Consider the following 17,130-nt stretch of genomic DNA (forward strand, 5'->3'; position numbering starts at 1 on the left):
ATTTACTTTTAGAAAAACTTTAGAGATGTGATCACAATTACTTATGATTAGTTACTTAAGTGTATTGAGGCAGTATGTGTTTTTGTTGTTTTTCACAGGAATGCAGAGTCCTGTGAAACAATTTATTTCCCTGTCATGTTGTCTCACACTTTCAGTCCCTCTGAACCAGAATGAATGAAATGAACTATAAGTCTAAAGCACCAAACTTCAAGAATGACCATAAAATACAAACGACTGACCTTTTAACAAACAATTTAAATTCTTCAAGCATAAGTATTGTTTTCTCTCTTGTCCAGTTTTGTGTTTGCTGGCATCTGGATGTGAATCAGGGTATAAAAACTTGACAGTTCTGTCTGATGTCTGACCAGTTATGTGTCGTTTGTTTGCTTCAGTGACACTTTTTTAATTATAATTTTTATCTCCGTAGACTTAAAAAGCAACAACGTGTTTCAACAACTTTCTGCACTGACCCAACCCTTGCATCACATCTTGAAATCTACATTTGTGATGCTGCCGCTGCCAAGCGCTAGCTGATAGGATCACTTGTTGCCACTAGGTGTCTCTGTAGCATTTCAGCTGCTCTGGGTGATGTTAAGGGCTGAGAATATTATTTCATAATTATTCATCATCAAGGAGAGTCGTATTATAGCCACGTCTAGTCTGAGGCACATACTTTAGCCTGTTTCAGAGGCATGTGGATGAATCATTTAATGTGAACTCTGTTCAAACTGCGGATACGGAGTTATCCTGTGAAATCATCTCTTCAAAAGCATCAAAAGCAGAAAAGAGAACTGGCTTGAGATTGCAATTTAACTCATGGCTGCGACTGCCTTGGATGTTTCCACGAAGGAGTTTTATTGGGTATCTGCCGGCAGGTAAGACATTTTAGATCAGAGAGAGGTGAGAGGAGAGAGCAGATGGCACACAGGAGGGGGGGGCCTGGCGCCCGACCTGGACACTGTGCTGGAAATCTGAAATTTGAATAACAGTTAACAAGATGAACAAAATGTTTGAAACAATATTATGCAGGTTACCAAAAAGAAAACATGATGATGTTTTGAGTATGTGTATTGATGTTTTTAAGTGCAGCAAACTACTTCTAATATAAACACAACAGACTTTTTTTCCTCTGAATATCTTTTATTGTTCAGTCTACATCAGTCTGTGCTTAGACAAACTGCCTCCAATCTTTTCATAGTTTGTAGGATACATTTATGACCAAAAACACATTTCACACTGCTACAGATTGACAGAACTGCCATATTGAATGTTAAGATATCTATTTACTGTCATGCTGAGTGTTTTTATCAGAAGTAATGACTTACTGATGCTGTTACTGCTGCTAGTGTGGCATCTGGCATTATAATGGCATCTATGAGTCCTGATGGATGGACGGCATTCCATAGCATTGTCCTTCTATGGTAGGAATTTGCACTGTAATTTACAGTTCAATGAAACTGGACCTTACATCCTCAGCCCAGCGTAAAACAAATAGACAAACAATGTAATATGTTAATCCTTTGTCGTAAAAATCATATGCATTGATACTTTCACCAGTCCTTGAGCACAATGTCTTACGCTTATGCTTATTACTTGTGCAGTATTTGAAGATAGTAAAGAGCTATGATCGTATAGAGATCTTAAAGTATCTACAGCTTTGTATATCCTTTTGGTTATGAGGATTAGCATAGTCATCCTGTACCTAATAGTATTTCATGATTACAATGTATATAAAAAACCTCCGCAGAGTGACACTTTTGTACATGTTGTGTGTCTCTTTTTTGTTTTGTACATAGCTGTAATGGTTAGCTTTTATTTTCACATTGTCTTATTCTGTCTCTCACCATAATTTATGGCAACTTCTTTGTAGCTTCACTTTGGCAGTCAAATCCAGTGGTGCAGATGGAGGACCGTGGCCTCCCCTGGTCAAACAACGAGAGTCGTTTCATCCCAAGACCCGCGTTCCTGCCAAGCCCTACGACGGGCCGTCTTGTGCAGCATAGTTCCTTGTAGAGTCTTTGAGTTTGTGGTTAGTGCTTTCGCACTAACCAGTGTTGTGCTAGTTGGTAGAAACCCCCTTATCTTGCTGGTCTGTTTAAAGGCCATTTCACAGTTAAGTCCCAAGCAGCAGTCTTGTTCAGGGGCAGGGTGAGAGATGCCAGAGGCTCTGAAGGGCCAGTAGTGTTGGCACATTCACTCCAGTCACTCCGATGCTAGACCAGTGGTTCCTGAAATTTCCCTCTGCTTACCAGTCCACAGCTTTTCAAGCTCCTTCTACTTCATGCCATATCTGATTATTTTAAGCTGCAACTTAAGCCAGCCTCTCTGTAATCCTCATTATTAGGAAACACTGCACTAGCCAAAGTAGACTTTTCAGCATGTAGCTAATACGGCTATCTCTGCTGTAAAACTGGCTCTTTGAAGTATTTCCTACAGCAATGTCAGAGAAAGTTTTGTCGTAAAAGCTTGTCGGCCATGTAGTACATACATTTATACATCTGATGTTAGCTGTATTAGCTACAGCTGGTAGGCTGATAAGGTGTTTAATAGCTGACTGGGGTAAAGAACTGTATACACTGTTGCCCTTCAGGGCCCCGGGACAGACCTTGACCTTTGACATCAGGGTCATGAGCCATCTCTGGGAGAGGCTTGAACATCCACAGGCTTCGTTCAAAATATGGACGCCGAGACGCAGGTCAATGAGGAAAGATGAAAAAGTATCCCACCACGGTCTACATTTACTTAAAGCAGTTAAGACTTGGAAGGTTTTCATATGAACAGGCAAAGTTGTCATTTTGTTAAACAAATATTCAGTGGAGGATACTTTTTCGATCTTGTAGTCCCTTGTGCTCCCCGCAGCCTTGCTTCTCAGCTTTCTCTCCCTCTCTCCCCTGCCATCTTCTGGCTCTTCGCTTTCCTTCACAGACTGTTTTTGTCTGGCAACTCTGCCTCTGGACTGCGGGGGAAGTAGACTGTGGCTTTGTGCTCCTCGTAGCGGTCGATGTGCTTAAGGTGTACCACCATATGCAGGGCATAGGCTAAGACGAGGAGCAGAATCAAAGATGTCACCAAGCCCATGAGGATGGCTGGTGTCAGGAAAGTAGCGCAGTCACTGGCCGATGCAAACTTGTCTGACTGAACATTGAAGGCCTGGATCTGGAAGAGCAAAGAGAAGCCAGAAAGATGAGATTAGGCTGAACTAAAGAGGACAACTGGCTCTTACTGGGCTTACCAAGCATCGAGAAACTGGGCAGATGGACAGGTTGAGACAGCCTAAGCAGATGGCTGAGCAGACAGAGTGGAAACAGACTGACAGTCTGCCAAACAGGCAGGAAAAGGACAGACTGACTGACCTATGGCCGAACAGGTGTAGCACGAAGGCAAAAAGCTGGCAAACATGCACACGTATAGAGACCAGGACAGACAAATGTGCAGACATTATTAGAAGAGTTACACAACAAAGGCTGTGCCCTTTGTGCGACAGTATACCTGGAAATCAGTGAACGTGATGTGCCAGTTAGCAGATGTGTCAGTGTGGGAGCTGGGCACTAGCAGGGTGTCGTATTTGTGCAGGCTGCTGACGTGCTGGCAATGGTAGGAGGAAGTGGCAGGAGCGTAGACCTCGCTGGCATTGAATGTAGCCTCTTGGGTCCAGTTGTAGTGGATGTGGACGCTGTCTAGTGTGAACCAGTTTTGACCAGCTGCCTCGTAAAAAGTATTGGACATCTGTAGTCTGGTGGAGGCACAGTTCAGTTTGTTAGATGCACAGTCCGCACACGACCACTTACGCTGTAAACTGTACGTTCGAATACAACAATAATGTTGAATGTGATAAATAAAACGTAGGAAGTTAGTCAGTGTGTTTTTACCTTATTACAAGACCTCGCAAATCCTCCACGTCACCAAACTTTAAAGAAAGCCTTCGGCAGAAAAAGAAACGTAAACATTTAACACAGAAACCCAGAGGAACCGTCAGTGCAAGATCAACTTCCTTCTACTGCCTTGTCTGATAACAAGGTTGTGAAATATAATGCATCATGCACAATGTTAAAGCAACTGCGCAGTAAGGGGTCCTCAGTGACTTACGTAGCTTTCTCTTTGGTGCAGATGGAGCCTTTAGTGTCCACAGGTGAGTTTGGGTTAAAGACCCTTTCAGTTAGATCGATGAAGGTGTGGTTCCTGTAGCGGATAGCGAGTCGCTTTGCCTTAAACAGAATGCAAGTCTTCCCGTTGTAAGACACGCTCAGCGGGCCATAAGGCCCCATCAGAGACTGGAGCAGCTTCCTCTTACTGTGAGAAATCCCAGGATGGTGCCAGTTAAAAGGCTGCCAACATATGAAGAAAGTCATTAAGCACAGGAGCAATTTCAAAAATGACAGTAAATCTGCAGAAAAAGCACGAGTAGCTGCACTTTTGCATTCCCAGCTTCATCCTTCTACGCTTTCTATATGTGCTTTTCCCTGTTTCAAAGGCTGGAAGTGGCTGTGACAGTGTGTTCAATAAATAAGTTAATCTAGAAATCAAAAGAATTTCTATTTGTTGAAGCCAATCAAATTAACCTCTTAAGCCCCAACGCCCCCTGATACGGGGGCAAAAGGCAGGAGATCAGTTAGGCTCGGGGCTTATGAGGATAATAAAATATTCTGTAACCTGTGATTACTTTATATAATTATATAACGTGAGCCAAACAATTCGACAGTGTAATCCACTTATTCATTGTAAAATCATCTAAATGAAACAGTATAAAGTTTTGCTTCCCCCCCCCCCCATAAAAGCAGACCCTGGTGGATCCAGCTGCTCAACAAGGAAACAGCTTCAGAGACCATAAATCCAACTTATCCTATTCCTTCATCTGTGCAGTCGTTTCTGTCACCGTTGCTCTTCCACAGCATATGTCAGCGTGACACGTGACACGTGCATACAATCGCCAACCAGCTCCTGATTTATTTCCACACCAAGCGAGCTTGACTTAGTGCACAAGCTACCGTGCCTCCTTTTTATGCATGCAGTGATATTTGATTTCAAAAGGGCAATTTAAAAATCACCTTTCTGTCAAGCTTGTCATCATGATTATAATTTCACTCGTGTGTAAAGTTCAGTGGACCAACCGCCACTTGAATGCTAAATGAGGAAGGAGCTGTGCGTGGAAAACAGGATCTTTCTGAATTTGCAGACATTTGTGTGGCAGCTGTTCTGCTGGTTGTGAAAATAGTAACTGCCTCTCTGTCTGGCTTTTTAATCTTTGTGCTCAAAGGCTACATGTCACTGGAGGCTGTTTGACTTAAGCCAGCACTAATTTACAATATATATATAAAGACGTAGTCACACTGTGATATTACTCTTAAATAACTGGGTATGTGTGGCAATTTTCCAAAACATTTTAAAACTAGTCATTACTATAACAGTAATGATATAAAAATCTTTATAAAAGAATCAGTTCACCAGTATTAACTGATACAACTGGATGCAACAGCGTATGCAGCATGTTTATTGCAGAATTTTCAGTGGCAGCAGTCCTGTGTGTGGGTGGCAAAGATGTTTTACCTCTGGTGAATATGAGACTACAATATTCCCACATTCAAGGTCATGCAGTATGGCTGAGTGAGCATGCTCTGTTTTGTTTGCGAGCATCCTAGTGTGTGTTTCGGTGTGTATCTGTATGTGCGAGCGAATGGCTGATGGTGGAGAGAGCCAGGCAAGAACAGAGAGACTGTACCTGCAGTATTCTCCTGAGTGGGTTTTCATCTTCGGGCGTCAAATAAACCTCTTCACTTTCTAAGCCGTACTCACCATCTTGACCTGAAAACACGCACACGTTACCGCATCGTTGAAGATGTTGGTACACAAAAAAGGCTGCTTGCAATACTGCGTTACAGATTGCAACATAATCGTGGAAGTTCGCACGATATTAAACGCACACAGTCACAAAGAGGCTTTGTGTGCACCTCATTGCTCAGGCTCGTATCTATTTCCAGCTGTTTTGCGTCATCACACTGACTCATCGGCAGTTTATTTCACAGTTACGGTGCTAAGTGTTTACAAATACTGTTTATCAGGGGCCTGTTCTTCGTACCGCGCTAAGTAAGTTAGCTGGATTAGATTGTTGACGATTTCGCGTGATCCTGGATCGTTCGGTTCCCCGAAGCCCATCCGGGACTTGCTGTCATAGCAACAGAGCCGTAAGCGTAAACCTGCTCGGGAGCAGGTTTACTTTATGTAAACAGGATTAGATCGCGGCCACGCAGGTATGTCCGCGTCATCATACGAAAGCAACAGCGATATTCCACCACTGTTTCACCATAAATAAATAACATCAATGTAACTAAAGATAATGCAGCACCTGATCCTTTTATTGATGTCACACAGATACATACAGGTCATTTCCTAAAAAAGGGAAATGTACTATTAACATTCTATTACATGTATGTGATTATTACAGATGTAATTCATATTTCAGAGTAGCAATTGTAAATTACTTCGTGTAATCAAGATGAGAGACCACGGCTATAAAAGCGAAGGTGGATTTGGGAAGTCTGTCGCAGCCATGTCCTGTCCGTATACGCGAGCCACCCATTGCGGAAGGTGCAAGATTGATAAGGAGAGTCCTCAGAATTCAGCGTATATTGCGGGACAGACAGGATCCTTTAGCTCAGCGCGACAGTGTGCTCATAGAGAGATATCGATTTTCCCGTGAGGGTATTATTCACTTAACCAACTTGTTGACGAGGGGGTGCAGGACCACCACCTGTCTTTGTTTTTGCTCTGCCCTTTTCTTGGTTGCTGTTATGAACAAACAAACAGATTATTTCAGGCTCTCTTTCCAAGAGACGACAAGCAATATAAGTGATAAATATTACCATTCTGTAGAATATTCTTATATTTCACTTTTACTTGTTCCCATGTTCTAGTGGGTCCTGTTGTGGCTCTAATGTGAAAGGGGATATAATATAACATATTATAATATAATATAATGTAATATAATATTGGATAATATAGTGTGATATGATAAATCTACCCTACCGCCTACTGGTGTTGGCCAGAGGGGCCGATGGCGCAATATGGCAGCCTGGCTTCTGTCAGTCTGCCGCAGGGCAGCTGTGGCTACAACCGTAGCTGCCTCCACCAGTGTGTGAATGTGAGAGTGACTGAATAGTGGCATTGTAAAGCGCTTTGGGTGCCTTGAAAAGCGCTATATAAATCCACTCCATTATTATTATTATTATTATTATTAAATTACTTACGAGTTTGATTTGTCAGCAACTTTCTGCCAGCCCTCTCTCCTTGCTTTTGCAGCCTTTGCAGTGTTCTCTTGCGTTTTAATTAAACTCTGAAACTCCTGAAATCCCTCACTCAAGAGTTCTTGCTCTGCTGCCGAAAAATACCGAGCGCGCTCCTTCGACATTTTCGCCGACCAATCAAAGGGTTGCCGATCAATGTTTCTACTATCGATGCGTAGCCCCTGTTGGGCCACCCAGTGATCTCACATTACTTCATCCAGCTGTACTAATCGTCAACAACAGGTGTGTTCGGGGAACCGGAATAGCGAGCTCAGAGTTAGCGCGATGATTTGGTCTTGGATGTTTCATTTGATCTTGGATGTAGTAAGCGACGTACGAAGCACAGGGCCCTGGATCCAGAAACATACGTTTATGTAACGGAAAAGAATGTTTTCATCGATTTTCCACCTTTGTGTCAGAGAGCATAAAAACAGCAGCACGTCTTCCCACTGTGTGCACGGATCGTATGTGCTCCACACTTCATAACGCTGAATGTCTCCAGTGTTGGAAAGAAATGCATTTGTCACGTCTATCCAACACATCAGTGTCAAAGTTACCATGGCAGGTTTGATTGAATCAGGCCTCGTGTCACACCAGATCTGTTACTTACTTGATGTGACTCTTGTTGCTTGTTTGGGGTTCTCTTTGCTGTGGGAAAGACAGAACACACAATCAGGTCCTGCAACTGCAACACAAAGGATCATTTTTAAGACTTTTCTTTCGTTAATAATGCTTCAATCTGTAACAGCTGCAAAAATCCATTTTCTACAAACACAACAAACACACAACAACAACAATAAAAAAGGTCGGTTTACATAAAATTGAGTATTATGCAAAAACATGTGCATTTTAATGTACTGCGTGCAACTAAATGTTCCATGAAATACAACAAAACGAGCTGTTTTATATATCTAACTGATATGTTTTATGTTTTAGCATTTAGACCAAAATGCCACCAAATGCAAGGTTCATGCCACAGCTGCTCTAAAGTAACATTAATGGTAACTAACAAAATCACATTTTAAGTCTCTGTAACAGCTGATTCAGCAGTATGTAAAAGCTTATTAGCTAAAGTGATGTTTTTAATGCTAAAATCTAATTATTACTAATTATAATCTATTATTACTGCTATCAAAGAATTTTGAAATTTACTGTTATACAAATAACAGCTGAAAAAAATAGTGAAACAAACTTTATGCAGTTATTTACTTGCATGGCTGAACAGACAATGTTGTTTTTTAGTTGTTGCATTTTATGCTGAGTAATTCCAAACTTCTCTGAACGGTTTAGTGTGCCGGCTCAAATGTGGGTGTAAAAACACGAGTTCAGCTTGTTTTTGTCTAATGAATAACAAAATCTTTCTGGTTAGACTTCTAAAATAGTCTTTAAACAGGCGAAGTCATTTCCAAACAGGTAATTATGCTTCTTTAGTCTGTTTATACGTGTATATGTGCCATATTTAAAAGACTTCTTTCCATGTGGGAGCACAGAGCACAACGACACATTTACTCATTGTATTGTTGTTTGTCTGGTGTGTGGCTTTTTCTATAAATGTGTCTTTGATTTGGGACTGACCCACACTGTGTACTGGGAACAGATTTTTCCACACCTTTGTCCTTGCCCTGCTGCTCTTGGTCTATTTAAACTCCACACAGCCTGGACTTCTTAAGCTCATCCTGATCCTTTTAACTGTCTAATCAAAGACGTGATACAACAATTGGCTTACGAAGTGGCGCTAGCTACTTCTGTTTATTGCAGCGGTCCAGCTAGAAGCCTGATCGTGACCTGCCCTCATCCATTATTTGGACTGGCTTCCTAAGCTAGAGAGTTATAATGGGCTTATAAAAGTTAAATCCCAAGATCTGTTGTAGTGAGTATTACAATTAACATCTGTCTTTTGGGTCATCACCTGTTACTTTAGTCACTTTCTCAGCTTTGTTTGGCAGCATTTCAAGTCATTTTATGAACTGCAGTACAACAAAAACAATGCATGGAGGGAACTTCTGTCATTATCTTTGTTATTTAGTTGAATATCAACGCTGCAAATTTCTTCTTAAAAGACAGAAAGAGGATGACCTGAATATTTATACAACGTTTAAACGCACAAAAGCCAACTGAAACATCTGCTGTGAAGGACTGCTCACAATTATGTTTCAGACAAAAGTGCAACAACCTCCCTTAAATCCTGTGATAAAAAGGGGACATGAGAATTTATTTTCTTACAGTTTATTTATTATTATTATTTACTTATTTTGGAGTTAAAAAATGCAGATTTATTTCACACAATTTTAATTAGGAGCCCAAGGTGAAGGTGGGATACTGAGCAGGTAAGCAGACAGCTGACAAATGAAAAGGAATCAGACGGTTAGTCTGGGAGGAAGCTGCCAGACATATCAGTGCCAGGAGACTGGAGCAGTTATTTGGCCGTATGGTGCCGTTTCCACCTGGGCAATATGGTGTAGTGAAGTGTCAGATGGATTAGGATTAGTGGTAAGAACAGGCCAGGTCCACTGGGGCCCAAGTTATGAGCGACGAGGCCCAGAACAAGATGAAGAGATTAAGGACTGATGTCAGAGGCTGCAGCGTTCAGAACTGGAGACTGCATCAGACCTGACCTCTGAAATCGTGACTTCTGTACAGAGGTCCAAGCGATTTGAACTTTGGCCATGACGACCAATTCAATTCAAAACATGGCAGGAAAATGTGTGTGAAATAAATATCTCCTTTCATTTTTATATAAAACTATATCAAATCATTATTAGAGATATATGACCTCACTGTTACTTATACAACAGGTTGTGTTTTGTTCCATGAAATAACTTTATAATTTCAGGTATATGGATAAAAAAAATATTAAAAAACAAAACATGAAATTCTGCAATAAGCTTGTGGGATGAAATACGTGGACAGAGACTCGGGCTTTCTGTGCACAGCAACAGCACTGTTGATGTTTCAGCTTTCTTGCTACAATCCTGCAGTTATCAGGTGAGCAGATGCAGGAATAATAATAATAATCATCAGTTCAGCCGCATCGGCATGATGATTTCTGCTGAATTGTAATGAGTACACGCTCTAGTGTCAGTCTCATTTATAACACACGTGTGCCAACTTTTACATCAAGTCCAAGTCGTCCTGTATTCTTATGTATACATTCCAAAGGACTCGCTCCCACGTACTGGCTCCCTAAGCTATTGTATGAAAAACAATAACAGGGTTTATGTATATGGTAAATCCAAATATTTATATTTGCCTCGGTGAATGCTGGGTAAGCATGACTGTATGAAACAGCTGCCAAAAGCACTACATTTGGCAGCAGGCAGCTGCAACTGAAACCTCACTACGTGGTAGACACTTGGCTGCTGCTCACTGACTGCCTGCACTAATATTGGGGACATATATGATATTATAGCTACAAAAAGACTTCAAAAAGCCTTTAATATCTGATATATATTTATCTCTCTGATATTCATTACGAGTTAATGAAAACATTTCAGTTACAGAAACACTCAGATGAACTAAATCAACCACAAGCAAATAAGGACGTCTTCCTGCACATCTTCCTGGGCCTCAGCTGGCTGATAGGTGCCAGAGGAGGCTGCGCAAGTGTGCAAGTGCTAACTAAAGCCCAGCCGACTGTTCCTGTGCCAGTTTCACGATATCAGCAGACCTGGACTTCTGCAGCCCCATCATTGGCTCAGCCGGTCACACGGTGCCTGAGTGCTGAACAAACCCTTTATATAATCAAAGCCAAGCCTGAGCCACTCCTTGGGTCCCCGCAGTCCCCTCACATATAACAAAATAAATAAACCCCCTGCAAATGTTCAAACGTGCTCCCATGCATTATTCGTGTCCACTTTAACAGTATGATGATAGCCTCAATACATAATGATGACAATCTTAAAATTACAGATATTTTCAGCACTTCAATCTATCAAGCCTACACGTGGGATCTCAGTCGGTACATGTTTACTGGACATTCTTGCTCAAGCGTGCAGATAGCTGATTATCTCGGCTCGTCTGGGCTTCTGCTGTGAGCTGCTGAGCAGAGAAAAGGTGTGGTGCCTGAACCCAAACTTGTAAACAAGTCCCATTAGCTTCTGCTAACACAGAGCGCTGCACTGTGATGCTCTGTAAACCACGATCAGTCCACCCAACCCTTTACATTCGACAGCCTTAGTACAATGAGTTTTAAATACTGTGGTTCATTCATCTCACAAACTGAATTTTTTTATTCAAAATGCAACAAAATGATGAGAGGTAACATTTCTTTAACATATATATATGTATCCACTAATTTTAGATCTCTCAGCCTACAATCCCTGTCATTGTGTAGCTCAGCTGTGCATCCAGTGATGTGTTCTAACTGCTCATATTTCCTTGTATTATACCTACATGAAACTTCAAACCCAGATATGGCAGCATTTCACAATGTACAGGAAGAACTTCTATTGCTGGCTAACATTAATGTCAGAGCCATAATATTTTTTTAGGCATGCAAAACATACTCTACTTTCAATTGTTTAAAATTATTTAATCAGACAATAAACGATTATCCCTGGCAAGGCAGGAAAACATGTCTTAATCCCAGACTGTGCAGGTGTTGGCCTATTGATAGATTTATTAGTACAGATTAAGATTTGGGAGTTGGTTGGAGTCTGGCTGCTATTTCTGTGGAGCTCTGGTTGTGCTAGAGTTGTGCAAATCTTCCTACTCCTTTGAGATCAAAGGGTTAAGGGTCAGGGCAGCAGTGCTGAAACGTTATGAGTGCATTCAAACAGGGACTAGAACACACGATTGTTCACTTTTGACCTGATTTTTTTTCATTTTGTAAACACAGTACACATTTTTATGATTTTAAATAGTTAGTGAAATATTCTACAATTAGCTGCTGGTCTTTTTAACCCTTTAATCTTTCTCCAAATAGGATCACTCAACAGTCGTCTACTGGAAATCTAGCACTTTGACCTCTAATCTCTATGTTAAAGTCAGGTCAAGATACATTTCAGCACATGCTGACTACAGAACGTGATGGATACACTTTTTACAGTTACAGCCACATGACTGACAAACAGACTGAAGCAAGCATGCGTGGGACAGTGGGTGCAACTTGGAGCCTTGATGAGCTGTATATCGTATACTTGCTCTCTGTTCTTTGCAAAAAACACCGTTTTATACAAAACAATTTATATTGACAGGTTTTTGTAACTTGAGAATAAATTTACCTTAATATGGAAAAGCATGCAAGACATCTTGTGCTATTCTAGACACCACTGGGAATTATAAACACTCGGAGGCTTTTCACTGTACAGTGGGAGTGATAAAATGCAAGTGTGATGTCACAGACTCAAGATACTGTGTTACGGAAATGTTTGAGAAATGTATCGGGACGTTACTAATTTAAAACTGGATTCCATGGATAACTGAACTAACTTAAGTTTGATTAAAACATAAAACATTAAAACATGATCTTCTGATGTTATGTTCACAACGTCAGAGGAGCATGTTGTGAAGGTCTCCAAGACTTCTTAGCCTTGCAGCATAAAAAGGTCCAAATAGAAACAACATTTTAAACACTTCATAAGAACTTTAAACTGCAGCTACAGAACCTCCTGCGTTTGCTCTCTCAGTGTGTGATTTCCAAAATTACAACTTCATTTGAATCCTATTAGAAATTTATAGTATATATGCAAATATATATATTTAAATTGCCAAAGGTTTACTGGAAAATTTTGAATATTATTTAAAATGTATTTAATTATAACATGCTTAAAAGTTTAGATATTTAGCTATAGACAGATTATGATTTACACTAAATATGTCTATGGCTAAGAGCTTTATAATGCTGCGAAGCTCTAGGCTATTAAACTTTGCCACTTCCATATTGCATCTGCTACAGTACCAGACATCACTTCACTCACAATGTCTCGTTTCCTGCCTTTTGTCTTGTCATTACTTTCCTGCAAAACCTTCTGTCTCACTGTACCTTTCCTTCTACGGTTCCAGTGTTATGCTCCACTACAAGGCTGCTTTTATGTAACAGCATTTCGGAGTGTGTCAGCGCTGAGACCGAGGCTGCGTCTGGGGACCAGAGCTGTTACGTTGCAGAGTTACATACAAAGTTTGATCCAGGCAATAGGCTCACAAACCCCTGGAGATGTTTGCGCAGCCTTTCTCTGTCAGAGGCTATCTGTCTGGGTTTTACGACTCCAAATTGAGCTGGAATGAAAGAAATCCCGCGAGAATTCTTATATTAGGCTCTAAATCCAAGTTATTTGTGCCCCTGACTTGCAAACATGTGTACAGATAAGATTGTTCGTGCAACAAATGAAAGCATCGCAGTAATAATCTCCCACCCCTCCACAGTGTATTACCACACTCAAAGTGCAATAACAAGGGAAATCATTTGAACTATGATTAAAGAGCACTGAATGAGAAACTGTGGCTCTGAAGCATTTGTGCTATAGAGGATTGTGTGAACCATCGTGCATGGCATAGTTTCAAGAGCCTTACATGGATTTGGCACCGTATTATAGGTCTTTGCTGTGATGTCTCTGTAAGCAGGCAGGAACTGGCGCTAGCAAAAGCCCTGGCTGCTTGCTCGCTGCTGTCCCTGTCACACTGTTGTGAATGCCTGTACATCTGAGCCCTGAATATTTTATCCAGATTTGACCTGCAGGACTGCATGTGCATTATGCAGACATAGCTGGCTAAAATTCTCCTCTCCACTCTTCCTCTCTCTCTCCCCCTCCTCTCTCACTGACTGCATCAGTAAACAGACCCCAACAGACCATCCCTGATGCATCCTCTCCACCCTGTCCCATCCTTGTTTACCTTTCCTTCCTGCTTCCTTGTCTTCTCTTCTTTCTCCTCTCCTTCCTTCCTCTACCTCTCCTGCGGGCCCACTGCCCCAACCTTATTTAGCTTCCTCTTGCCAGACCAGCACTACTGTACAGAGACAACAGCCCCATCCGTGATCGATGAGCAGCGTCTGATGCAGTCCCCAACACTGAGGCAAACAAAGCCTCGCACCTCGGCTCTTTCTGGCACACCAACACTGCCCGAACCCATAATTTGAGGCATACCCAAGGTGAAATGTCCAAAAGCGTTGCAAAGGAGAAAGAGAGGGGCGACAAAAACGACCCTAAGAGAACACATCAGCATCTCAGCATCCCTGCATGCATCTCCGTGTACCCCTCCCCCTCCCCTACACCCCTCCTCTGTTCACAGCCTTAGAGATGGATTTACCTCCTGTCCAAGATCTCAGGCACTTCGTCATAGGTAAGTCCTGGCTGTGCTTCTTCGTCGTGGAACGAGAGCCCAGGCCGGCTGAGAGCGGACAGCAAGGCGAGGGAGCAGAGGAGGAATGCGTGTGCAGCCATTGAGACAATAAGAGGAGACTGCCGCTGGTTGCGCTCCGCTTCATAATCTGCTCTTCAAGCAGCGCCCGAGACCCAGCTCCTCTGACTGGCAGGCACCGCGGCCAATCAGCTGCGAGCAGAGTCGATCGGTGTGCGTCACAGTCCCCCACTCCTCGCTGCACCTTCTCTCCTCTCGCCCTACTCCCTTCTCTGTCATCCTCCCTCTGCTGCCTCTCACTTTGCTCACCCTCCCGCATCCATTCCTGCGCTCTCGGTCTTCTTTCCCCTCTTTCATGCTCACATGGCTGCAGGCACGCCACAGAGGCTCAGTTCTTTTTTCATTTCTTCAAAAACATTTCATCATACCTATGCTACCAACAAACAAACAAATAAATAAATAAATAAATAAGCACAGTGGGCACAGACGTACTCACACGTTCGGCCACACACGTTGACACGCGCGCCTGCGCACACGAACACACGCGCAGACTAAACGGCCACACTCGTATCTCTGTGGAAAATCACCTGAGAATGACAAGGTCAGGTTGTGTAGGAGGACAGCAGGATGTGGACATGTCTTTAGGTGGCCGAAGGGAGGGGGGGGGGACACAGAGCCAGAGCTGCATGACCTAGATCGCCAGTGCGCTGCCACAGTAGCAGAATTAATTCATTTGATGTGTTGTTGTGAGCACTGAAGAAGGCCCGAGGCTGAGGAAATTGTCCACTGAGGCTGCAAATATGGATGACAGAAGCAGCTGAGCAGCCGTGGGTAAGACGAGAGCGAGGGTCCAGCACTGAAGACCCCCACGGCTGATTCCGTTTCCTCCTCATTATCTAGCCCGCATGCGTGAGACGCCGCAGGATCTCGATACGTCTTCTCAAAGGCCTATCTTTCATTTCCATATCCCATGATGGGATGATTTTCGTTAAGAGTGGTTATATAACTGCATGTGGTGACCTAGTATCGTGGTAGATTTTCACATCGATGCGTGGTAATGATTCATAAGAACGACTGCCAAGCGAAATTGTGGATACCCCGTCGCTTTCTTTCATAAAGCAAACATCACTCTGGTTCTCTAGAATAATAGTAGTGTTCAGTAGCTCACCCTCCTTTGCAGATAAAGTCTGCACACAGATAGATAGATAGATAGATAGATAGATAGATAGATAGATAGATAGATAGATATGTGGCTGTGCATGGTTTTGTGAGTGACGTGTGTGTTTGTGCTAAGGCTAAAATATTGCTGAATGTGTGAGAGGTCAGCTATGAGACAGACTTTTGCCCATACAGTAACAGGAGTTGACCGAAGGCTGCCTCAGCCCTCTACAGTGCGTCAGCCTGCCTCGGTCACTTCAGCAGGCCACTGTGTCAGTCTACTGCAGGGAAAGTGCAAACTAGACTGTCACTGCTGCCATCAGAGCATGACAGCATCACAAAAGACAATCAGGTGTGATGACTTCAGAAGACAGTATTACCCAGTGATGTCTCGTGACATTAGCCTCAATGCCATTCCGCTCTCGAGGATGGTCAATACAGATAGTTTAGCTTGGAAAATGGAGAAATCGCAGCAGCGATTCATTGAAACATTTGCAAAAATAAATGAAAATGCAGTATATAAGGCAAAAATTGAGTTTCTACCATTTAATGAGCTTGGAAGTCAATATTTGTTATGACCATCTTTATTCTTCAGCACAGCCTGATCTCTCCTAGGCAAGCTTTTTTGTAATTTCCTGAAGCAGTCTTCAGTGATAGATCTCCAGGCTTCTTGGAGGACATTCAAAGCTTTTCTTTGGGTGTTGGCTGCCTTTTATTTTCTTCTCTGTCAAGATGATCCCACACTGCTTCATAATGTTGAGATCCAGATTCTGGGGAGCCCAGTCCATGATTGTTAGTGTTCCACTGTGTTTTTCTGCACCGGCAGTGCGTTTGGGATCATTGTCATGGTGAAAATAAAGCCACTATCAGTCCAAATGGTTTTGCATTGTGGATTAAAATCTGATGGTACATTTCTGTGTTCACAGTTCCATCCATTTTGAGAGACCCCCAACACATTTGACTAAAATGCAGCCCAAAACCATGACCGAGCCTCCACTGTGTTATTCAAATGGCTGTAGGCACTCACTGTTGTCTCTGCTGACCTCCTATGAACATACTGACCAGGACTGAACCCAACATTTCAGAACTGGATTCATCAGTCTATATGTCTCATTGGTACTGATTCTGAGTCCAGTTCTTGTGTACTCTGGCATACCTCAGCCTTTTTCTTCAATGTTGCCCATTCTTACTAATTGCTCAGCCGCTCTTTCACTGTTACCTTTTTGATGAGCCTTCAGTGAACAACAGATGGATCAACTGAATAAATCTCTCAGTCCCGTGTCGGGACTTTGTTTTACCACTTCTTTTGTTCTCCACTAGTCTAGTTTCCTTAAATTGTTTAAGGACATACTGCACACCAAGATTCCAGCTGATAGCTCTTTAGAAATGACCTTGATGA

The 17,130-nt window shown here is 42.4% G+C and overlaps 1 protein-coding gene across 1 annotated transcript; it reads right to left on the minus strand.

The window, feature by feature from the left end:
• Positions 1-1,132: 1,132 nt before the first annotated feature.
• Positions 1,133-14,861, minus strand: atp6ap1lb (ATPase H+ transporting accessory protein 1 like b). Its single transcript, XM_080899567.1, has 7 exons — positions 14,523-14,861; positions 7,888-7,925; positions 5,717-5,799; positions 4,087-4,325; positions 3,870-3,920; positions 3,490-3,733; positions 1,133-3,156 (listed from the first exon to the last, which is right to left on the minus strand). Exons 1-7 carry the CDS (start codon positions 14,654-14,656, stop codon positions 2,920-2,922), a joined length of 1,026 nt encoding a protein of 341 aa, XP_080755693.1. The 5' UTR covers positions 14,657-14,861; the 3' UTR covers positions 1,133-2,919.
• Between the last annotated feature and the right edge of the window lie 2,269 nt (positions 14,862-17,130).

Source organism: Rhamphochromis sp. 'chilingali', assembly GCF_963969265.1.
Source record: "Rhamphochromis sp. 'chilingali' genome assembly, chromosome: 12".
NCBI classification, from domain to species: Eukaryota; Metazoa; Chordata; class Actinopteri; order Cichliformes; family Cichlidae; genus Rhamphochromis; species Rhamphochromis sp. 'chilingali'.

Coding starts and splice junctions, on each gene's coding strand:
- atp6ap1lb (XM_080899567.1), bottom strand. CDS start 14,656: ATGGCTGCACACGCATTCCTCCTCTGCTCCCTCGCCTTGCTGTCCGCT. Junction 7,926..14,522: donor CCTGAGATCTTGGACAGGAG/GTAAATCCATCT, acceptor TCTTTCCCACAG/CAAAGAGAACCCCAAACAAG. Junction 3,734..3,869: donor TTGCGAGGTCTTGTAATAAG/GTAAAAACACAC, acceptor TGCCTCCACCAG/ACTACAGATGTCCAATACTT.